Raw genomic sequence first — 25,355 nt, 5'->3', positions numbered from 1 at the left:
TTTGCTGTCTGTATAGAGCTTCTCCATCTTTGGCTGCAAAGTATATAATCAATCTGGTTTCGGTATTGACCATCTGGTGATGTCCATGTGTAGAGTCGTCTCTTGTGTTGTTGGAAAAGAGTGTTTGCTATGACTAGCTTGTTCTCTTGACAGAATTCTATTAGCCTTTGGCCTGCTTCATTTTGTGCTCCAAGGCCAAACTTGCCTGTTATTCCGATTACTCCTTGACTTCCTACTTTAGCATTCCAATCCCCTATGATGAAAAGGACATCTTTTTTTGGTGCTAGTTCTAGAAGGTGTTGTAGGTCTTCATAGAACCGGTCAACTTCAGCTTCTTCGGCATCAGTGGTTGGGGCATAGACTTGGATTACTGTGATGTTGAATGGTTTGCCTTGGAAACGCACTGAGATCATTCTGTCGTTTTTGAGGTTGTATCCCATTATTGCCTTTCCCACTCTCTTAGTCACTATGAGTGCAACTCCATTTCTTCTAAGGGTTTCTTGGCCACAGTAGTAGATATAATGGTTACCTGAATTAAATTCACCCATTCCTGTCCATTTCAATTCGCTGATTCCCAAGATGTCAACGTTCAATCTTGTCATCTCATGTTTGACCACATCCAGCTTGCCTTGGTTCATAGATCTTACATTCCAGGTACCTATACAATATTGTTCTTTACAGCATCGGACCTTCTTTTCGCTTCCAGATACATCCACAGCTGAACGTCCTTTCGGCTTTGGCCCAGCCGCTTCACTCTTTCTGGAGCTACTTGGAAATGCCCTCCGCTCTTCCCCAGTAGCATATTGGACACCTTCCGACCTGAGGGGCTCATCTTCCGGCGTCATATCTTTTAGCCTTCTAACATTGTCCATGGGGTTTTCTTGGCAAGGATACTGGAGTGGGTTGCCATTTCCTTCTCCAGTGGACCACATTTTGTCAGAACTCTCTGTCATGACCTGTCCGTTTTGGGTGGCCCTGCACGGTATAGCTCATGGCTTCACTGAGTTACGCAAGCCCCTTCACCACGACAAGGCAGTGATCCATGAAGGAGATATGTTCTGTTCTGTTCTGTTCATATGGAAATTAATTGACAGCCTGGTGTACTTATATTTGTAAGTAAATAAGTTTATTGTTGTAACCACAGGTTATATATATATAACCTGTGGTTACAACAATAAACTTATTTACTTACAAATATAAGTACACCAGGCTGTCAATTAATTTCCATATGAACAGAACAGAACAGAACATTGCATATATTGAGGGCTCAACCTACTACTGCCCTTCTAAATGATGGGCGCTTGGCTAGTTATAAATAAAAATGAATTAGCAAGGGCTTGGAAGCTAAAATGCCAACCACCCATTTATACATTGGAATACAAACCTTGAAGGACAGGGATCCATGTTACATTCCTTCAGCTTTGGTTTGGGTTTCTTGTTTTCAGGATAATACTGGCAATACTGATCTGGTACCACCCGCTTTGAACGGATATCCACACACTCCGCAGAGTTCAGCTGATAACCTACAGTGGGGTGAGAATAGGCCATATTTGATTATTAGCGAGGCATAACTATTCAGTCACTGATTTCTTCTTGTAATTCCTGGTCCGTGTCCCGCCTCCTCCATTTGTCTTTTTCACTAACAGGAACTTACGACACTGACAAACACAGTGGCATACCATCCACACCCACATCGTACATTTACACCGTCATGTGATAACAACAGCTGCTTCTCTTTTCTGTTACACTCTCCCTTCCAACCAGCAGCACACATTTCCGTCTGCCCTGATTCTCCCATGATGACAACCGAGCAATCGGAATGTGCATAAACCTTTTGCAACCCCTCAGTGGTGGAAGCCAATGATTTGGGAAGACACAATTCCATCATCAACAAGGATACACGTTTTAAAAAACTGATGCCTACATACTGAATCCACTTATGGGGACCTTGACACGGTCTACGGAGCAGTCCATATGGAAAAGAACACAGACCTTTTATCATAGGTGGATGCAGTTACAAGCTTCTGGATTCCTAGTTTAGGTAAGCTTTCACCCACCCCGTCAAACCTTAACAAGAACCAAATTGGAGCGCCAGGCCTACTTCACTTCATAGGAAAGACATTTCTCTTGATAATAGATTAGACTTCAAGCTGAGTTAGATTTTGGCAGAGGTAATGTGCAGGTAACAGGCAGAGTATAGAAAATATTGTATTACTTCTACTTCTTTCCTCCTCCCTGTCAAAACCTCATTATTCCTAATTATATTGACAGTACTCTTAGCAACCCTCTATGCAAACAGAGGGAGGTTAGAATACCTCCGTCTACTTCTGGTCCAGGTCAGTTTCATACATGAGCATTCAAGAGACCGTTTCATCTCATTTCAAAACCTACGTGCATTAAAGGAACAGCCATGTCAGTCCCCTGAACTTTCTTTCTGTGGCTTTACATAGCGGTTGAATCTCTGAGCAGCTCCTAATATCTACTACAAGCTTGAGTCCTAATAATGCTAAATTTGCAAAAAAGGGAAGAGGTCAGAAATGCTTGGGATGGCCAGTAGTAGAAATCTTGGGTGCATCCATTCTATACCATGATGTCTAAAATTTGTATGCAGCTTTTCATCCTATACTGAGGTACCACATAGAAATGTACCATTGGCAGGTTTTTCTGTGGCTTCAGGCAACATCAGAAGTAATTAAAACTGGAACCCACAATCACTAAAGAGGAGATCCAAACCCAGCACTCAGCCCAACCCTGCAAAACCACAAATATTTTTAGCATGGGTCCTCCATACCCAGCAACGGGAGGTGAAGACAAAGAAGACACAATTCTAAAGAAAGCCACTGGTTCAAGTGATCTGTGTAAGAATTCTATGACGCTCTGTGTGGCCTTCTTGGAAGACAGTGTAGGAGGGAGGGAGACAAGCTCATTCATAGGGAACGACATGCTTCTTTGTAAGGTGGGGGGGCGGTATTGGTTTTTAAGCAAGCAAGCAAAAAAAAAAAAAAAGGCCCATAAGGACAAACTCCAGAACGGAGACAAGAAGGCAAACATCTGCCAAGGTGAAAAAGTCTGCAGGGTTACATATCAAAGGTTCCAATGATGCATCTCTTCCTGGATAAAGTATCATCACACAGAGGAAAGCAAACTATGGAAGAAAAATTGAGCATTGTAATAATGTTAACGGCATGCAGCAAATCTGCTGAACAAGCAAGACAAGTTAAAATATTAAAAGGTAAATGCTGAACATTTCAACTGTTTATTTAAATCCAGCTGCATTTTATGGGACACACAGGCCTTCTGAAATCCCCTGTGACTCCAGGCAGAGAACCTAAGTGTGCAGGGGGAGAGAAGGCTGTTTTGAACAAATAGTCCACTGAAAGAGGGATGACTGCTCATTTACTCCTCCCCTCTCTTCGTTTTGTTTTAAAAATGATTGTCTCCAAAAACTATTTAAGTCATTTATAAGCCAGTGAAAGAAGCCAAATGGGAGTTGACAATGGCTAAATAACCTTATGTCGGAAGCATTTAGGCCAGGCAGAAACAGAGCAACATTTCTAAAACACACTATTAAGATTAATGTTCAACCTATATTTTTGGCTCATTTCTTACTTAAAGAGAGGGAGCGAGAAAGGGGAGAAAAAAAAGCAGAGGAAAAATGTGATATTTTGCAGGGCCCAAGAGCGTTGCTTATACATTTTGGCTTTAGAAGCCGATGTTAACAAGTTGGACTGCAGTTTGTGTAGGGGTGTGTGTGTGTGTACTTGTGTCAGTTTCTCTGTTTGGGACAATGTCACTCCAGTTTAGCATCTGTGTGAGTCACCATTTCTTCCAGCTTCCACTTTCTTGGAAATAATGTTTTGGTGGCTTTTTAACATTTTTACATGGGTCACTACTATTTTTTTTTAATACCCTCCCCCAATAACTTTGAAATTATCTGCATATGCTGATCAAGCATCGCTTCCAAGCAGGCGGGGGAGGGGAAGACATGGCTGCCTGCCACATTGCTGGTTTGGCTCTTCATTGCTAAAAGTAACCATTGACCAATTCCTTAAAGAAAGAACTTGTAAAAGCCCCTCTGCTTCTTGTTAAAGCAAACTCTCTTTAGTAACCAAAACATGGCAAGTGTAGATCAACACCAGAGGCAGTCATAGGTTAGATCAGGTTAGGAAAACTCCAAACACAACCAAGGAGTGATGATGACCCTCCCATGTTCGCACTAGTACAATGTGGCAAAGACTGAGTGTTGTTTATGTGGCCTCAGGCACTCCCAATTATTTCTGCCTCACTTCTGCATCTCTGTTCAGGTGAGTGTGCTAATATTCACCATCCTTTCATATCTCTTGCAAACAGAACTGAGCTGCATTCTGTATAAAATTAAATGTGTAGTTAGTTCCCCAGTACTCTTTTTTTAATAATATTTTATTGAAATTTTAAATTACAAAGTTAAAAGTTAGAAATGAAAAGAAAATGAAAAATACAAATTATAAGGAAAAGGAAAAGAAAACGTGAGATAAAGTAAAGGAAAAGAAGAAAGACATGAAAAATAGATAGCTTCCAATCTATCTCTGGTCTTAAGAATAATAAAAGTGTCATAGGTGCTAGTTTTTAATGCGTTAAGTAGGAATGATTCTTTGTCCAAACATATCCCATTACATTTATAATCTAATCTTCAAATCTCCATGTAAGCTTCGCCCCACCTGCTAGTTAGTTCCCCAGTTCTTGTTCAAATGTCAGTTACATTTCGAATGTCTGTTTGATAGGCAGGACTTGGTGTTTGACAGCAGTTATCCTGAAAGGATCATTAGCACAAGCATAATGCCTTAACTAGCTGCAAATGTTAGACCTCTGCTCTCTGTTTTAAATGGGGAAAAGACCCGAGTTACGACCCAGCACCAATTTATTGCATTTCTCACAAATCTCACATAGAAAGCTATATATATCCACCACTTAAAATCCACAGCTGTACCTGCTCCCAAAGCCACATCCATTACTCACCTCCTCCACATGTCACGGTGCAAGGGAAGAATTCTGTCTGTCTCCACTGATGACTTATGGGTTGATAGAAGAAGAACTGAACCACGCTGTCTTTGGGAGCGGTATACCTGGCCTAAAGAGAGTCCCATTACAACACTTCTGAATGCTGCACGTCAGCAGTCCCTGGCCTGTCACGATATAATTCACACACCAAACACAATGCCAAAAGCCACATGACAACAGGCAAGGGGAAAATAAAACCTCCTGGGGAGAAAATCCAGAGATACTGCAAAACAGAATGTTTGGGTTATCAAGCATTTTCTTATCTTCTGCCATTTATGTCTACATCTGGCGTCTCCAACATTTTTTAGACCACGGCCACATCTTGAGAGCATCCGTAGGTACGGTGGCTTTCTATTCAAAACATGGCTATCAGGGCAGGGTGGTGTGCCCCCAAACAAAGCAGGTGGGGCAGGGAGTCCTGGGGGCGCTGAAAGAAGTGCCTATGAGCACCATGTTTGAAACACCACAGCCACATCATGGCTCCAGTTCACAGATTACGATGGGCAAGTGTTTGGGTTAGTTAGAGGAATTGTTTCCCTCTTCAGATTATGGACTGCCCTATATTTTTTCTTTTTTCCTGTTGGCTTTTTTTCCACTTTTTTTTAAAGTGCTTGTTATGTGTTCTTTTTCCTTCATTGACAATATATGTATTTCTATCATGATTATCTTTGTGTTTTGTTCTTTTTTTTCTGCTATTATTTTAAAAACAATAAAGAATACATTAAAAAACACAAAGATAAAGTGAAGGGGGGAAAGCACATTCAGATTTGCAAAATTCTGTTACTGTAGCTGTTACAGTAAAAGTAGTCCTGACCTATAGGACATTGGTTTCTTAATCTGGCCTACTTTGTAAAGCTAACCCTTTCCTTTCCCTGCTGTAGTTGTCATTTGTTGAACAAAACTTTTTCAGAGAAGTTGGCGGACAAAAACCTGGCGCAGCACAACGCACATGCCTTACCTTGATAATGAAATCTGCACCAAGAGGCCCTGGGATTTTTATTGTTTCTCTCTCTGAGCCCTTCTGAAATTCGACTGTTGTGTTTTCAATGATGTACATTCCAGGGGCATTAAAGCTGTGTTCTCCAGTGTCTCCCTGCAGCGTCTTTGATTCAATCACTGAAAAGCATAAGGGGAAAATACACGTTATCATTCAGCAGATTATGATGAATGTATGCAAGGCAGAAAAGAAAAAAGAAAAGAAAAGAAAAGAAAAGAAAAGAAAAGAAAAGAAAAGAAAAGAAAAGAAAAGAAAAGAAAAGAAAAGAAAAGAAAAGAAAAAAGACATTGGCTTATTGAAAGCACAGGCTGTACTAAGTGTTGTAAATATAAAACATAGACAGTTGTATGGACTATTTATAACAGCACTATTCAGATGACAGGGGCTTAAAATGATCACTTCATCCAATTCTTTAGTGCTATGGCTCTTTTGCAGAAGCCTAGATGATTTCTGGTATAATAAAAATAGAAACTGATTTATCACTGGTATACAGTTAAGGAGAAATTCTGTTGCTTCACATGGCCTCACAGTAAAGCAGGTTTTAAAAAGATAAAGCATTTCACAGAATAATTTTAAACGAATACCAACTTTAATAATTTTAAAGTAATACCAACAGAATTCCAAGAATGCACAAATGCAGAGATTCTTTGAAAAAAGCAGTACAGAAGAAACCACCATATTTTTTTGATCCAGACACATCTTCCAAGTAAGAAACCTGCTGCTTTCCATGATATTCACATAGCCAAACTCCACCTTAGGATGCAACCATCCAGCACACTGAAAGAGGTCTTTCTGAATGGATCACAATTTGTGTTCAATATGCCTTTTTCTGTTCGAATAGATAAATTATTTAGGAAGAGCTGGACAAATCCATTATTCAATACAAGATGGGAACAGTAAATGAGAGGCCAGAGACACTGATATCTCACAAGACTGTTAAGTTGCCTTTTTGATCACAGATGCGCTGGCACATGAAAATGCACAGAATGCCTGTAAATGTACTGCTCTTAGTTCTTCCAGGCTGACACATATGCTATTGATGTGGTCAGAAAGAGGGTTCCAAAAGCTGCTTAGATGTGGGAAAGAGGGTCGATTAGTCGGCTTTCAGAAGAATTTGCCAAACGAATAGCAACCTCACCTTTGTCTGCCTGCTTATCTGGACAGCTTCAGCGTTATCATCACCCAGATCCCAATGCCTCTGACCCACTATACTAAAGTTAAGGTTGTTCAACCTTGCAATTCAAAGTTGGCACATTCTGCAGCTGCAGATTGGGTTTTCTTCTGGAAGGTGATCATTAGAAGGTACTGTGTAATGTTTGCATGTATTTACAGTTACACAGGTAAGCACAGATAGAGGCACGATTTAAAACTTTGAGGAAGCAATCATATACCGCCTGAACATAGCACTCTTCTTTTGTGTTTCTTCACACACCTAAATTATATTACCTTAGCTGCCCTGATTATGTGCCATCAAGCCAATGTCAACTCTTAGCAACCACTCAGATAGATCTTCCGTGTAGTGATCTGTCCCCAACCTGGTCCTTCAGGTCTTCCAACCGAGCACCCATCATCACTGTAACTAAGTCCATCCATCTTGCTGCTGGACATCTTCTTCTCTTTCCTTCTACCTTTCCCAGCATTAGAGCCTTCTCCAGAGACCTCAGCTATTTCTGCACCCCCCCCTCCAACAATACGATACTTCAGAAGTCTCATATCAAAATACACTATAAGAATATTAACTCTTTGGCCAAGTTAGAGGAATACTTGAGTTCTGCCTTGAGAGAACTAATGCCAACAGCCCTAACGTACTCAAACTGTTGAATTTGCTCATTATGCTGAATAATTCCCAACCCATAAAAGCATACATGAGTCTTACTTTAAGTCCTCTGCAATACCTTGCAAATATTCCACTAATCACTTGTCTCAGCTTTACAAATTACCTTGAGGCGGTACATTCCCTGGGCCTTAAAAGGAAGAAAATAATGCAACGGCACAGGGAGAAACAGAATATCTTTCTCTTGATAAAGGGTGCTGGTCCAGATTTATTCTTGGTCTAATTCCAATCAAAACAATGGTGTTGGAAGAGGGATAGAACTGGTCCTCTCTGTCTAGACAGAAGTGTACTCAAACCCATTTGTTATAAAGAAAGGAAGTCATTTGTCAGATGGCCTTTGAAAACAACATGCATCATTTAAATAACACTTAGAGCCCTTGGAATCCTTAAGAAGTAAGGAAATCTGGTAATATGTCAACAATAACAATAACAACAGCAGAAGCTTTTACACATCAAGAAATCCTTATAAGTACCTTGTGAGGTAGGCTGCAAATGGTGCCTAATAGCTTATAATAAATCCATCTAGTAAGTTCTTGCTACTTTGAGGGTTAAAGCAGGGAGCTGCTAATTTGCACTCTTAATTGTGACACTAAATGTACTTCCAGATGACTCTGATTGTGCACTTCTCTTACTCACCCATGGAATTTTACAGAGTCCAAAGAAACATTTCTTTCAATTTGTAATCTTCCTGCCTTTTCTCCATCTCTTCTTCTGCCATTTTTCTTTCCAGAGAAAATCCACCGGGAGGAGAAATTAAGCAGCTGCACAAGCTTTTTGGAATGGCAATGCTAGAAACCCTTGGACAGAAATCCCTCTAAGGCTAATTTCAATGAATATCTAAACCCGAGCTGTCACATCCTGTGAACTGAGGTTTCTTCTAGCAAAAGTTAATGTTTTCTAAAACTGGGCCGAAATTATTCCCTACCCCCCCCACCCCAATTTCCTGAAAACATTCTCCCTGTGTAAAAAATAAACCCTTTTTAAAGCAGTTTTTGTGGACATGGGGTAGACATTTCAACAAAATGTTTGCAATTAGTTTACATGTTGCCTTATCTCCCTCTTTTTAATGTTGTTGTTTTTTAGATTTTTTATCCTACCTTTATTATTTTTATAAATAACTCAAAGTGGTGAGCATGCCTAATACCCCTTCCTCCTCCTATTTTCCCCACAATGTTATTATATTATTTTAATGTGGCTTATTGAAGCACAAGACTCAACATGTTGCTCCTTTAGCTGTATTCCCTGGAATGCTTGTTATATTGCCTCCATGACACCATATTGCTCCTAAGGTTTTCTAGGAAGTCCACCTCTTACTGGCTGCATATCTTGGAGAGCCATGAAAAAGGTACAAAAACATCTATGTAAATATGGCACCACTGTCAAAACTGAATGGAAGCTGCGGAAAGAGCCTTAAACCATTCAGAGCAATACAGGCTTTTTTCATTAAAAGGAAAAACAATATTCACTCATTTTGTAAAATCAACTGAATTAACAGGCAACACTCCTTTCTAATTTCTAGAATTGTTTTTTCCCCAATCTTCTGAGAGGGGTTGTTTTACCCACCAGCCACTTGACCATTAGGTTTTGGGTTTTTTTTAAACCAAGTAAATTTAATCAGGACACATTACAATTCCTCATATCTAAAAAGAACATGAAACAATTTAAGATGAAAGTGGAAGTGTTTACCACTCTCTGTATTGCAGAAAGGAGAAGAGGAGTATGTATCGATCAATCAAATCTTTATTACAGTCAAAGACCAGCACAGAGGAGTATGTAACCTGAAAGACTCAGGGCATCTCTTAGCATGCTAATAATTCAGAAATAGAAGTCCCAAACAATAGCTTTGTAAGGTACAGTGAGCTCTTCTGCAAACAGAGCTGCTGGCCCAAGAACAGAAGTACATTTATTTCAGCTGGGGAGTTTGCCATACTGTATTTTCTTGGCCTGGGAAGTCAAGCAATGTTTGAATGGCCAATAAGGTGTCATAAAATATGCAAAGACTTGAAATCTGCCCCAAGTAAGTTGGGCAAAAAAGCACCTCTTCATACATGCACAAATTATGATTTGAAGACAATTCCGGGTGCACATATTTGTTTTATGTATGTGGCTCTTTCCTTCGTGCACCTGACAAGCTTATCTCAAAAGCCTTTACATGGTTTGAATTGGGTTTAGAGTTCTCTGGGTTGGCAAATAATGGCAGGTACATTAAAAATCACAACAAGTTATTGTTGTGATAGCATTGATGGATGCTAATGATGGAATATGATGTACTTCCTCAATCAGTTCTCTAGTAACAGCTAAACAGCAGCCCCTCATTCATCAGGAAAGTTTAAATCAAGCAAATAATATTTTTCCAAGACATGGCACCACAGATTTGCTCCAGAGTCTACGTACAAGATCAGTTCCTCTCTACTCTCACTTGCTCTGCCTGTCAATAACAACTTCCCTGAGGTATGAGTACCAAGCCTTGGGTGATGAGTAATATATGTATAGCTAGTTCTTCAAAAGGAAAGTAATATTTTGCAAATCAACTAGTAGCCATCTGGAAATATCAGCAAGTGGCTTTCCAAGCACATCCTCCAGAAGTGATAGCTTGAAAAGTCTTTTGAACCTTGAGTGGAGGCTTATGCTTAAACCCAGCAAAGTCAACTAGGGGTAAAGTTACAACTAAAACATAACAAGGCCTTTGTTTGCTGTTGGTGAACATTTCTCTTCTAACCCAGCCAACTGAAATCCTAGCTACCTCCGAGTAAAAGATGGATCTTGTCAATTTTAGGAGAACGCATTATTTCCAACAGCACTGTGACATCCGCAACAGGGATCCTTATCGCAAGACTACCCTGAAGCATGATCTATTTTACTGCTGACTTATGTTGGGAGCAAAACAAAAAGCAGTAGCTAGATCAGTGCCAGAAATCTTGAATGTAACATGTGTTTTTAAGAATGGTGCCGGGTTTGGATTTCATTTGTAACAAGCGGCAATAGATCTTGCATCTAGCACTAATAGCCACTAGTCAAACGCTGGGGCCAGAAGACTCCAAAATGATTTCTGCCAACTAGAGGAAAGGGATCAAATTAGCAGATACATTTTAATGGAAACGACTGTAAAATGATGTATGCTGTGGCAAAAACAAAGAAATAATCCTAACTTCATTCCTTCCATTTGGTGGCTTTAGAAGAGCAAATTCCGTGTTAGAAAGAATGAGACAAAGCAATCTGAAACAAAACTTTCAATATTATAAAGCTTTTCTTCAAATACAGAATGCAACCAGTGGTCCTTACTGGATAGACTGACACTTAAAAAGGTCTGTTGCTTCTCTCTTATGTGATGTGTTAAGCTGTTAGAGGAGTTGGGGACAGTGGCTTCTGCCAGAAAACCTACCTGCTAGAATTCATGAATTTTTCTACCCTTGCATTATTCCCCAAGAGAGAACATAAGGCTTTTAAAAAAAAATACCTATCTTCAAATCCTCAAACTATACACCATGTTTTCTTTTGAACGCTCATAAAGAAAATAAGAGAATTCACTCATAGGATGAAAAAATTAAAATGCAAGCTTCTGTCATGTAAAAAAAAAAAAGAGTAAGAAATCTAGCATCTTTCAGTTTGCTTCCAACTAGACTCTTGTAAGTTCATGAACTTGGTTATCTAGCATTAGCCACTTGTGAAAATATTAGCTTCTGGTTTTGTTGCTTCTACAGCAGGGGGATTATTTTCAGAGAACTCTGGCTTATTTTGGATTCTATACCCTTAATGCTACAGATTCTGGAAAGCCTATAATATATTCTAACAGCCCTCCCCTCTGCCTCAAATCCACTTACTCACCCCCTGCAACTATTTCAATGTCAAATGAAGGGAAAGTGAGAAGAGAAATCATCTCTTTGCCTTGGTACCAAAACCCAATTTAAACTGAGTGGGAGCAAACCTGTAATCCTCATCGCTCCCCACATGTTTGTACATAAAAGAATCACCATCACTGCTAAGTGTCAAACAATTCCCCAAAGAATAAGATTCATATTATTATATGCAATGACAACGGACATGGAATTCTACCTGAAGGAATGAAGCTTTAGAACCAAGAGAAGTTCAAAGGAAATTCCCAAACTTCCCAAGAACAGGATGGAGAAACAGAACTCTCCTTCAAGGAATGCTCACTTCTGAGAAACAAAAAGGCCAATTTTGGTCCAATATTAGTATAAAGTATGAAAAGCTAGCAGGCTATGAGCCTCCCTGCCTTTGCAAACAGGGGAATGGAGTAGGGATACAGAAATTTACAACCAGAACCAGCTCCAGGCCTTTGGTATAATCTTCAGCAGTACTACCCCAGTGATACTGTTCTTCATCCTTCCCTCAGCAAACCTCCTCTGACAGAACAGGATGCAATGCACCGCCACAATTCCCTACAATGTTCTATATGCATCACTGTTCTGCAGCACTGTGGGAAAGTTTAATAACAGGATTAGCACAAACATCGATGGTAGTAACCCAAGAACATTACGCAGCTCACTGATGACCATTTTGTTTTACTTAGGATATTTATATCTCACCACTTTGTCTAGGAGCTCAGAAGAGCAAATACTGCTATCTTCTGCCAGCCCCAGTAGAACTTCAGACCAGTTCCGTGAAGCCGTTGAGATTAAGGGAGGCGCTGTTCCCACAATATGCTTAGCTAGGACAATGGGAAAGGGGGCATTAGTATGTCATGGAAGCACCAAAAAGAGGTCAGTCAATTAATATCAAGAGGATTTGGTTTAGCCCAAATCAGATCCAGTCCTACATAGGTTAAATAACTCCATCAAGTTAGCTATATTGAGAGAATATCAACATTTAGATGCCCTATTTTGCCAACCTGGTCGTCCAAGAAAAAAAGAGCCCTGGAAAAAACAGAACGCACTGCCAATGCCTGGCAACACAGAATACATCTTGCAAGCATTGATCAGTTGCAACAGCCAAGCCATGTCTCTTGCTACCTGCTTAACAAAGGAAGAAGGACTAGTGAAGTGACAAGCTTTGGCAAGATTTTTGTGGTCCAAGCGTTCATAGGATAATAGGCGTTTCCAGGAGAAAGTGGATGGGGACTTTGATCCACTCTAATGTAATTGCTTGCAGCCAAAGCCAGTGCAAGGAGATTTGACTGTGCTTGGAATCTGGGTGATATACAGTATACATTTATATAATAAATAGTAGAGAGCTAGCATGGTGTAGAGGTTAAGGTACTAGACTAGGAGCAGGGAGACCTAGGTCTAGTCCTCCTCTAGGCGTGGAAGGCAGCTGGGTGAACGTGAGTGACTTGATCCCTCTCAGATCCAATTGGATCAGGCTCTCTGGCAAGCCAACTGAAAAAAAAAATCCTTCATCTCATTGTGCACTGATAGCTTCACTGTGTGAACTAGGTGAGCTCAATGCAAAACAACTGGACCTGTAACCAAGCAGGACAAATACTAAGAACCTCAACAAGAAGTTAGCTGACTGGCTGATGGGCAAATATAGCTATAGGTTCCTCCACCCCAGCAGTATGGTTAAGAAAGAGCCAGCTGTTATTTGTTTTTAATTTATGAGTATCATCTGTAGCATGCTTCCTAAAGCAACTAACCAGAAAGTATGATTTATTTTAAGTTTATCCCTTGCCATATTAGCATTCAGTGAATGGGTATAGTTCACCTCCTTAGATTCATGGATGAATGCAGATTTGAACTCAGGTCTTCCCATCATTCTATAATTAGATACTCTAATGTCTATAATCCAGAGCCTCTCTCATTTGTGGGTAAAGTTCCAGCAACATGGTAGACTAGGCTAAAAAGATATTGGTAATTTCTGGTTCAATGTGTTGTGGGAACCCAGACACTCTCTTAGCATGTTTGTCCAAACAAGAGTTGGTTGGGCAAAGCATGTTATGTGAATACAATAACTGGGATTTGTTGACCTTGGCTTATGATTCAGTATGTTGTGAGTTCTCAACCACAGCTTCCTGAAAACTTAATTCTTAAAGTACAGAAACAATTGCAGCCTTGCTGTTTATGAGGCTGTCTCACCAACTGGAATTAGACATCACACTAAACTATGTTAAAATAAGGTTGTATAGTTTATGGTTCAGCATGTTGTGGGAACCAAGCCATCTTCTTAAGTTATACTATGATTCCTCTGTGTGTCCCAGTATGTTATATAAACACCTGAACTGTGTTTGACAATCCTGACTTAAGGCTAAGTATTCTGGGTAAACCCAGCCATTTTGTAGAGGAACAAGAGAAAATGCTACAAACTGTTTTCAGTAGTAAACATAATTCATGCCTAAATATAATATTAATAATCGCACATTAGATAAAGAAGTCAGATTTTCAAGTACACTTAAAGTCCAAAATCTCTGAGAGTGTTAAAACATGAATAGGATTGATTTTTGTTAAAGAACTCTCTGTTCATAGTGAAAAATAAATTCATACCAAGGTGCGCTGGTCCTTTTACAGTAATTCTTGCACTGTGACTTCCATGTGGAACAGCAATCATGGTTTCCTCCCCTAAAAAAATTAAAAGCACTGATTCAAAAATTTTATTTTACAAGAGAATTATCTCATTACATGACTAAACTTTTTTTAAAGGCACCCTCACAAAATGTGATGCAGAAAATGTTCATTTTATTTTAAAAATACAGATGTTATTAAATATATTATCCTAAAATTGATTTCTAAATGAGGCTGCTATTATACCACATGTGGACATGTAAATCCATCCACTGGATACTTATTTTCTGTACACTCTCATAATATGTTAGTGATTAAAGTCTTATTGCTCAGGCCATATCACTTAATTACTGCATGGAATTAAAACATTAACAAACTATATTGTACAGAATGCCCCCTCATAAAAACAATTAGTCACTGTTTACCTGGATTTTGTTCACAATTATCTCCTATAGCTAGAAACAAATCAACTACCCTCTGGGGGAGATGGGCAGCATACAAATTTAATCAATAAATTACATTACATTACATTAAAATAAAACTACCTAAATCCTAAACCATTATAGATATGGCTATATGCAAATTAGAAACAGTGATGAGGCAGAGGAGTAAAACCTTGCAATTTGCTAACAATTAAAAAAAAAAAAAACCTAAACTAGCCATGAGTCCAGCAATTTAAACTTCTTTCCAAATGTTTTCATTTATTTATTTACAGAAACTTTTTAAAGATGTCTACATCTGGCTTTGCATCTGTAGTGAGAAGTTTAGCCTATATTTCAGTGCACCCTTGGAGAAACCACGGGGAAGCTCTTGAGTTCAGTGGCCATTTATAATCCTGCTTGCAGGGCTGTTATTTAAAAATGTGGGAAGAGGTTCAAAAGCCATATTGTGAGGACGCATGTCCTTCACGTCCTTGTTCAAGCTGGCCTTAGTTATCATTTTACCTCCCCCAGAACCTCCAGACCTAATTTTAAATACATTCTTTTATTTGATCAGTAATAACATATTAATTTTATGTTTAGCCAAAAGAGAAAAGTCTTTCTCTTGGAGAGGAGATCAATCTGAAAAACGTATCTTCAGGAAAATTCCTGGCTTTATGTGTGACCCTTTGAGGGCCTTCAGAACCTCTCTGAAAGCTACTACCAAACTGTAATTTTTTTGTTGGAGCTGAAAATTATTCTACTTATAACTGCTGTGAAGAATATCAGAAGTCACTGCTTTGTATCTTTTTTTCTTTCTATTTTTCCTTAACTTTTTTCTTTTCTTGCACTTTTTGCTTTCTCTTTGCTTTCTTTTTTTCTCTTCTCTTCTTTTCTTTAGTTTCTTTACAAACATTAGTTCGTATTCATTTTTATCCTTTCTTTTAGAAGTTTTAATACAAATTATATATAAAAGAAACAGAAAACTATTAAGCACGTGAACATTCAGATCAAATCACATTTATTATTATAGTCCTTGATAAGAGTGAATGCATTCATCTGATCAGTCTTGTTGAGAAAAAAACCCAGCATTAATGTAAAGAATTCACTGCCAATAGGGGGTAGTGACAGGATCACTGGCTTTGAAGAATTTGAAGAAAAAAGGCAGATTCAACCTACTGGGTGAGAGGTTTAGCAGCACTCTACAACTTTATTTGTGAGGGAAAAGCCAAAAAGATGAGGTCTGTAATTCATGACCGTAAGTATGAAAACATCTAGTGAGTGCACTGTACCTGGATAAAGGACATTGGCACATGGGCTCAACAGACCTCTGGTTTATCCAGGCCTCAAATCCTAATCCAGCTCTTCTTATATTCACAAGACAGCTCTGAGCACTGCCTCTGCAGAACATTCTGGCTGTTTTTCATAGAGGGGGACATTAATAAGCTGAATGGGCTCTCAGCGTGAACCTTGATCTGCCACCAAGTCTGTAGATTTAAAAGCTCTCCCATCATCAGACATGCAAGCCCTACAGTTCCTGAAACAAAAACTCTTATATTCTTACAAAGCAGCACACAGGGGGTTGTTAAGCCACACAATTCTATTAAATCAGTAAGAAATATGTTGTTTTTGAAAATGGGGGGAGGAGGAAAAAGTATATACTCAATTCCTATGACATTTAAGAGGAAAATAGTTACAACCGTATTTTATAATTTCCATTTCTATTTCATTTATGAACAGTCAGCCTTGCTTTGGGGTAGTAGTGGATTCTGGGTGCTGTGGCCAAAGGAAAAATATATCATCATCATCATCATCATCATCATCATCATCATCATCATCGTTTTTATCATTATCCTTTAGAAAGAGAATTTGGGCTGTAACCCCTGATCAGATTTATTTCCCATCATCCTCCAAGTATACCAGTGTTATCCAATCTTCTTCAGGGCACCCACTGTGAAACCAATATGGTAAGAGGGATTACAGAATGGATTTGGATAAAGTTCATTTTGCCACTGCCATGAAGATTCCCAAGTAATTACAGTCGGTCATTCTGTATTTGTTCACTCTATCTCCGTAAAAATAAGGCATGGCAATTGTCTCAAAATGGCTGCCAAGATTTGCCTGTTCACAAAAGAGCTGTGATAGAAGGAGTGGTTGAAACACGCCCATTTTCCAGAAGACAAGCAAACAGTGGGGAGATTCCTACCACTCTTGCTGCCCTCCACCCCTAAGATACTCTCCTAGGCAGGCGAGCAACTTCTCAACAATAAGCTGGACTGCAGCCATCCATCATTTCCATTTCCTATGAAAGCCCGTGGAACTCAGTGGCATTCTTGGAAATAATGACAACATTAGAGGCTGCTGTCAGACTTCTTGGTATCAGCCTGGACTATAAGAACAAGTCTCTCAGAGTTCTGCTTAGTAAGATTTATTAAGGGGAAGTTAAAATAACAATACAAGAATTCCAGTGAAGACTTTATTTTCAGCGGACAAAACTACGTATATTTAGGCAAATTAGGGCAGGAAGGTTTGCTTCTCTTTCTTTTTTTCTAATTTTTATTGAAGATTTTATTGAAGATTTTAATTACAATTGTAAAAGCAAATACAAACTAAACTCAAAGAGAGGAAAAGAAATAAAAGGGAATAATAAAAAGTGCAAAGAAAGAAAAAAAAAGAAAGTAAGGTAAAGAAAAAGAAAAAAAATATATATATTTTTATATATATCCATATATAAATATATATATATTTATATATATATAAATATATATATATTTATATATATCCAATCTTCGTCACAAGTTTAAGCAAACTGAATAATTCTTCACCCCCGATAAGGTTATAAACACATATCTCTTCTTCCCATAACCCATCTCTTATCTATATTCAAATCCCTAAATCATCAACTTTTCAGTCCTAGTGTCAGCAAAAAGTCCGTAAGGGATTACCACAGCTTTATAGAAGCTTTTCACCTTGGTCAAACAAGCCAACTTTATATTCCTTCCTTTTACTTCTGACAATCTTGATCTTTAATTCATTCAGATGTTGTTGTAGGTTTTGGTCTCGCTTCAGGTTTTCTTTCTCCCATCCCCAAAGGCTTCTTTGAGGCTTTAGCAAACCTCTTTTGTAAATTCAATAGAAAGTCATTCTCCAGGTCATTCTCTTGGTGTGGGTTGTTCTCTTTCTCAAGCCCTTTCAGTGTAAAGAGGAAGAGGAGGCTTGCCTACCTGGGGAAGAAGGGTCCCGCACCTGTTGATTTTTTGGAAATAGCCACTAGATTTCTTACCCATCAGAGAACCAACTCTCACACTTGCCATTTTGCTTTGCAGCAATTGACTTTTTGTTTTTTTAAATTAAAAGAATGTAAAACAATGACAGATCTGGAGGTTTGGCATGTACTAAAGGACTTCTCTTTGAGCACCCTGGTACCAATGGGCACCACATTGACGGACCACATTCTAAGTGAATATCAAATTGAGTGTTAGATGATGGCCAGAAAACCTAACATTAAAATTGTATTTTAATGAATTTTATCTTTGCTGTAAATCACCCAGAGTTGTTTCAACGAGGTGGGCGGTGACAAATGTGATATATAAATAAATAACTAAATAATACTATATTCATCTGCATACATTAAAACAACATATTTCATTTGTGGCTAGAACCCAAATATTACATACAACATGGCCCTTTATCTGAATAAAACAGTACAACTGAGAACTGCATTGGTGGATCTGATTGAGGTAAATGGTAGGGGTGACACAGCAATATGATTTGCATTTCCTTTTAGTCCTGTCTTTTACTCTGTTTTGTTACACATGGTCTTATTATAGTTCTGTATCTTGTATTTTATATTCTGATATGGCCTAATGGTTAATCAATAAAGTATTATTATTATACTTTTCATCTGCACTTGGAAAACTATGACCAGTTTGGAGCAATATATTTTCAAAGGGCCGTTAGCAAACTGGAATAGGTCAACAGGAGGTCAGCAAGGTGGCAGTGGAGGCTGGAAATCACGTTCTGTAAGGAATGGTATAGTTTGCCTGGGGAAGAGAATTAGTGACATCCTAGTTCCCTTCAAATATTTGAAAGAATATAATGCAGAAAATGGAGTGGCAAGACACTCTTCTGTTGCTTCGAGGGCAGGATTAATATAATTAGTGGAAAAAGCAGGAAAGCACGTTTGATTGGATATTAGGAGAAATCCATATGGGGGAGGACTTCAGGCAGTGTAGGACACACTCTGAAGAGGTAGGAGGCTCTCTCCCACCAAATCATGTTTGCTTGGAGACTCAGAGGAAAGGAGCTACAGCCTAGCTACTCACAGGGAACTCTATGCCACAACACATAATGCAGAGTTACATCAGGTAAGACAGACCACATGGAAGACACAGAGCTGTCAGGACCACGGACAGCGCAAAGCAGATACAACGAGCTGGAGTATTCCCTTACAAGAACTGTTCAGGAAAAGGCTGGCAGGAGAGCAAGGCTTTAAGGAAGCTGTTATGGCCTGGTATTTAAGTTGCTCCACCCCATAGATGCATATTGTGGTTCTTAAAGAGACCATCACTATATAGCCTGGGAAGGAAGAGGCAAGACAGGAATGGGAGGATCAAGGTTTCATCAGATGGAGGGAAGATCAAGGTTTCAGCAAGATTGGCTGGGGAATTCTGGGAGTTGAAGTCCACACATCTTAAAGTTGCCAAGGTTGAGAAACACTGATCTAAGCAGAAGCTAAACAGATATCTGCTAGGAATACTGTAGATACAAGATTCTTGCACTGATGACTCCCATAACTCCCAAAGCATTATATCTTGGAGCAAAGTATTGCACTACCAAAATTATTGGTACTTTCCATTTTGATGGTAAATCTGTATCCATTTCTTTTACCTTAAAATATGCATTTAAGCAAGTATATTCTAGGTTAAAGCAAGCATAGAAATATATATCTATTTTAAAGTTGAGTGCATGCAAAGCTGAGTATGCTTGTAAAGCATAAAAAATATGCTGTACTGGGCACATTTATTGGAAAAAATATGTGATTTTTCATGCAGTGGTTTAAGGAAATACAAACTGATGTTGAATTCTTATGGAATGTGCCAATGGATGAATATGTGTGAAACTGGCCTGAACTGCAAAAACATTGTCCTGCCAATCCTTGGTCATAATTAGAAATTATAGTGGGAATCTTCTAGACTTGCCATTCCTGCATAAATTATTTGGCAGTAGTAACTAGGGGATCAAGCTAGTTCTAATGTTAGCCCAGTTCTGATTTTGAGTCAAAAAGACATTTGATCCAATTTGCAGTTTAATATCAGACTCATCCTATCAAAACTGAATCAACTTCCTGAACTGGATCTGAACCATTATTTAAACATTCAGCTGAAACTGTTCGACCCTTTGATAATACCACAGCCACTGACAGCAAATGTAGTAATAATATTGTGGAGCTCCCCTCTCTAGTGTGTAGGGTTTTGCAACAGAAAGCACTGTGTTTTTTCTAACATGCAAGCATGATCTTGAAGTCCTGCTTCTAGCTTCAGCTTTACAGCAAGTATCTCTTCGCAGAAGTGTTTGCAAAGGAATGAAAGAATGAGACAGAATTGTCTCCTGCTTACAACTATGCTTAATGCAAGCGTTATGGGGAGGGAGATATTTAATACCACATACTGCCTGCCACAAAAATTAAGCACACTCCTTTTCTTCACTGAAAGTCTAAAGGGACTAAAAGCATGTCACAATTCATAAGCCCTGATATACTTTTTGGAAGCTTGCTGCAGCCTCAAAGAATTAACAGTTAATACATTCCAAAGTCAGGGGAAATGAAGTCATTAAATCCTAAACCAGCACCACAGATCTCAGGAAATAGAAGAGGACGTATGGGTCATTAGACAGATAATATCCATTTTAGTCTGGTGCCATATCTTTCAACAGAAAGGAATACCCCAGACCTTGCTTCATATTTCCATCTCACACAGTACCGCCAAACATCTCCTAAATTTAGGAGAAGCAGTCAAGTGGGACCCCCAAAAGGTGGAAAGTATGGAACAAAAAATCTTTACTGTCCCCAGTGGAATAAAGTGGTTCCTAGGTTTAACTAGATGAAATTGTTTAATAGAGGGGACCTGGAGCACCCTCCTATTTTCTATCCATTATGAAGCCCTTTGCACACAACAGACAGAGAAGAAGCAAACTTAGGTCACAGATTCTAGGCAAAACTTTGCAAAGCTGCTCTATTCTTGTTTGCTTCAAGAACATGAGATCTTTCCCACCCTGAACATGTTTTGCCAGTCATTAAAACAGGGGGAAAAGGACAGGGGGAAAAGGACAGGGGGAAAAGGACAGGGGGAAAAGGAGAGCAATTTAAAACTTTCTAACAGACAGAAGTTGTATTGAAGTTGATGGGAGTTCCATGCATAAAAGAGCTAGGATATTTCATTTTCCCAGAAGTATGGCAGATTTTACAACTTATCATCAGTCAAATGTTTGATCATTTTCCCAGAAAGTTAGTTTTTGGGGGGTTGGGGCCTTTTTAAAAAATATTTTGCTGGCAGTTTTGCCTCTATGAGAAGGAGGAGGGGGACTGTTAGGCTGAGACTCTGCTTCCTATGATCAAAACATCTGCATTTATTCTTTTTAACTGCACAAGTTCAACAAAACATTTACTACTTAATTCACTACCGATAGGTCTGTCTCTTCTGTTTCCCATTTGTATATTGCTGCGTGTGTGTGCTTCCTTGTGTACAAAATAGTAGATGCATGAATTATGTCAGTTATGTAATCAATTAGGATTACCGAGAAACGAAAAAAGATCTCAACATACCAGGAAACCACAAGGCTGGTAGAAACAGGAAAAGGGGAAGACTTATGAAGCTTTAAAACACACACACACACACATACACATTAAACCTCAAGAACAACAGGAGCCAGTGAAGATTGAGGGTGCTGAGTAAAGCCAGAATTCTGACTAGTTTTCAGAGAAAAAAATTGGAGGTGTGAGATTGAAAAGAGTTCCGCTGGAAAACAAATGATAGCTTAGCTGTATGAAGCCTTGAATGAAAGCACTCAATACTGTACCCACCTAATCAATTAAATTTGATTAAATTTAAATTAAATGTGGCTAGGCAGTTAAATTTGAATCTAATTATCTGCAGTTCAGCAAAAATCGACATTACAGTCCACTGCTAGAAGCCAAAGATGCAACCTATCCATAAATGCTTTTCACTTGAAGTCCCATGAGTTAAGAGTTTTTCCTTTCCCATAATTGATCAACTAAAAGGATTAATTTTCAACAGAAGATTGAGAATCATAACTATGATTCAAAGCTTATAGAGTGATAGTTGCTTAACTCTCTTCCTTTCTTAACACAGTGAGTTTAGAAAAAGGTAACACCTGATGTGACGAATAATGTGCATTTTTATTCTACTTTTATAAATTCTATTTCTTCTGAGGGGCAGTACAAGAAGCTTTGGCATGAAAGAAAACTGAAGATTGACTCTAAATTACATTAACCATGATAACAAAGTCCATGGCCATTGTCATTTCTTGTTCTCAGCTATAATAATTTGTATAATCCACATTAAGATCAGCATGAAAATGTGATTTGACAATGAAGTACTTATGCGATTGCTTTCTCCACACAGAAGGGCCCGCCGGATTTGCCCTCTGTGTACTTGCTGTCAAAATCTTTTAAGAGTCTCCAAGAATGTGAGGTGAAGGGGTGAAGGCTTACAGGCAATCTTTTCCAGCTACAGAGGACAGAGGGAATGGCTTTGAGGGACAGGAGGAACAGTTGCTACCAAGATAATGCTGAGATAAAAGGTGCCTGAGTCCGAGCCAAGAAAGTAATGTGAGTAAATGTCACAGATAAGACCCTCCCTAATTCACACAAAGATAAAGGGAGGGGGGAGCACATTCAGACTTGCAAGATTCTATTACCATAGCTTTATAATAAAAGTAGTATTGACCTACATGGCATTGGTTCCCTAGTCTGATCTACCTTGAAGGGCTGACAACTCCCCATTATGGAATTGCCCCTCTAGAAATTAGACTAGCATCTTCACTATCAGCTTTCTGGATGTCATTAAAGACAAAGCTGTTCTGGAGGGCTTTTGGTGAGTGGATGGTCACCATTGCACTTATTGTATGATTGCAGTTTGTGTTTTATCCTCATTTTAGTGTTGTTGTTGTTATCATCATGTTTTTATGTATTCTATGATGTAAACTGCTGGGAGTCACTTTTGAGTCCAGCGGTATAAAATATGATAAAGAAAAAAGGAAAGAAAAATATTCGTGCAAGAGCTAAGTCACATTAAAATTAAGCATACTTTAGAGATGATGCATTAAAAAAAAGCATATGGGTGGTTGCATTAAAAATGTATATTTCAGTACTTGATAAACTGTAAAGAAAAATATAAATTGCAGAAAACATATCTACAAGTCCATAGGATGGCAACTATGGGGCTTTAGGGGAGTTTCTGAAAGCTTGACATGCAAAGAAATTAGATTGAATGTTGTAACATATAAGTCAGGACATAAAGCACAGACATGGATCAGGTTTCTACTGATCTGCAATACTGGTTTTCTTCTACACAAGTGCAAAGTCTGACCCAGAAGATGTCAGTATGTTCAAAGCACATACAGCTTCATGTTCCTAAGTATATTCTATTCTGATTTGGACACTGCATGTAGCCATGCTTCCGGCCTCTTTAACTTGATGTTCTTGAGTAGATGTTCTCTCCTCAACTGATGGGTTATTGCTGAGAAGCTGTTTCCCTGACTCCTTTCTCCCCAGTGCCCACTGGCTTAAAGAACTTCTACATGATACAAAAACTGTCTTTTTTAACAGAATGTTTTGTTTTAAAGTTACACACTGCAACAAGTCGGTGACAAAAAAGGGAATTTAAAATATTATCTTAGGCACACTAATATATGATAATTACAGAATCACATATTTACACCCAAAGAATAAACATGATTTAGGCAAGATCTTCAAAACCACACAGCAGTGGAATGATGAGAAAAACATGCAACTGTGACTTTGATCCAAAGAACATCAAGCCCAGGGGGAATCTGCAAGGCACTCTTTGTCCAGAGATTCTGGGGGGATCAGGCCCACAATAAAGCCAAGTATTTCTCAAAACTCAGTTTGAAGCCGCCATTAGTGGCAATGATTCAACATCTTACGAACACCACCGCTCTCTTGGATAGAAACAAAAATTTGAACCCTATCTTCTTGGTAAGTTCTCTCTCAAGCCAGACTCCTAATGCTTTCATATTACAGGCAGGATCCCAATTTTCTGCAACTTTATTTCAGAAGGTAGCAGCCCACTTTCTGATCTTCCCCACATTGTAGAGCTGGAGATACTTTTTGTCCTCCAAACAATCCAACTGCTGAACCACAGACATTCAGCCAGGAAAAATATCCAGATTCAGCAGATGAATCTATTTTGGTATTTAACTCTCCTTCAAAGGCCCCAGTTTTCTATGAGTTTTATCTTTCTTTCACAAGGAATAGGAAAACAGACATATCAGAATGGAAATAGATTACAACTGAATACTATTTTCTGAAAGTGATCAGTTCAGCATTTGCCCAATGTAAGTAAGAATGAAAAACAAATACAGGTAGTCCTCTCTTAATGACCACAATAGGGACTGGAAAATTGGTTGTTAAGCAGGGTGGTCATTAAGTGAGTCACCATGTGACTGGACTCAATTGTATGACCATTTTTATAGCAGTTGTAAAGTGAATCACATCATCAAGCAAATCACCACATCATTAAGCAAATCACATGGTCATTAAGCAAATCCAGCTTCCCCAATGGATGTTTTTTGCCAGAAACCGGCAGAAAAGGTCACAAATCACAATCATGTGACTGTTGGATGCTGCAACCAATCGTAACTGTGAGCCAATTGCCAAATGCCCGAATTGCAATCACGTGACTGCAGGGGTGGTGTGACAGCTTGCAACGGTTGTGAGTACAGGTTGTAAAGCACTTTTTCTGAGGCTGTCATAACTTTGAACCATCATTAAATGAATGGTCGTTAAGCAAGGATGACCTGTATTTCTTTTTAGCTACAGATCATCATCACCAAGTTATCTTTCATTGTTTCGTATATTTGTAAAAAGTGCCAGCATTCTTTTTTTAAAATATCCTCCAATTAAACATTTGAATGATGGTGGTGGTGCAAGGGCGAATACATCTAACTTATGAATTCAAGAGTTAAGAAAAGGTTTTCAAGCAAATTCAAACAAGAAATATCCTTTAAAGAGAAAAAAAAACTGGTAATGAACAGTAGACATAGTGTACTAACTGAATTCTGGGGGGGAAAAACAGAAAAGTGTACTGGGGATGGAGATGGAATAACTGGAATATTGAATGGGAAAACGCTACACTGGAACATTTTATTTCAAGTGCCACTTGCTCCTTCCTGATTACTTGATTTTGGGGAAACACAACTATTCTTGCTAGGTATACAAATCCTTAGGACAAAGGAGTTGGCTGGATTCCAGAACAATGACTCCTCCTCCTCCTCCTCCTCTTCTTCTTCTTCTTCTGCAGGAATAAGTGACCTTTTGATTCTGTCCAATATACCACAAAGCCAACAAAATT

General features: G+C 38.8%; 1 protein-coding gene across 4 annotated transcripts in view; it reads right to left on the bottom strand.

Annotated features, from left to right (window-relative positions):
* Positions 1-25,355, bottom strand: part of ADAMTSL3 (ADAMTS like 3) — a 177,169-nt gene that overhangs the window by 53,311 nt on the left and 98,503 nt on the right. For all 4 annotated transcript variants that reach the window (XM_088148615.1, XM_088148614.1, XM_088148613.1 and 1 more), the window contains exons 8-11: positions 14,306-14,380; positions 5,996-6,153; positions 4,996-5,107; positions 1,385-1,523 (exon numbers count right to left, since the gene is read on the bottom strand). In XM_088148615.1, coding sequence (XP_088004741.1) covers positions 1,385-1,523; positions 4,996-5,107; positions 5,996-6,153; positions 14,306-14,380 — 484 coding nt within the window. The remainder of the gene's footprint in view (positions 1-1,384; positions 1,524-4,995; positions 5,108-5,995; positions 6,154-14,305; positions 14,381-25,355) is intronic.

This window comes from Python bivittatus, unplaced genomic scaffold (assembly GCF_059951505.1).
Source record: "Python bivittatus isolate LINGU-HERP-01145 unplaced genomic scaffold, Pbiv_v1 ctg000530_np1212, whole genome shotgun sequence".
NCBI classification, from domain to species: Eukaryota; Metazoa; Chordata; class Lepidosauria; order Squamata; family Pythonidae; genus Python; species Python bivittatus.
This window is presented reverse-complemented; position numbering and strand designations above follow the sequence as displayed.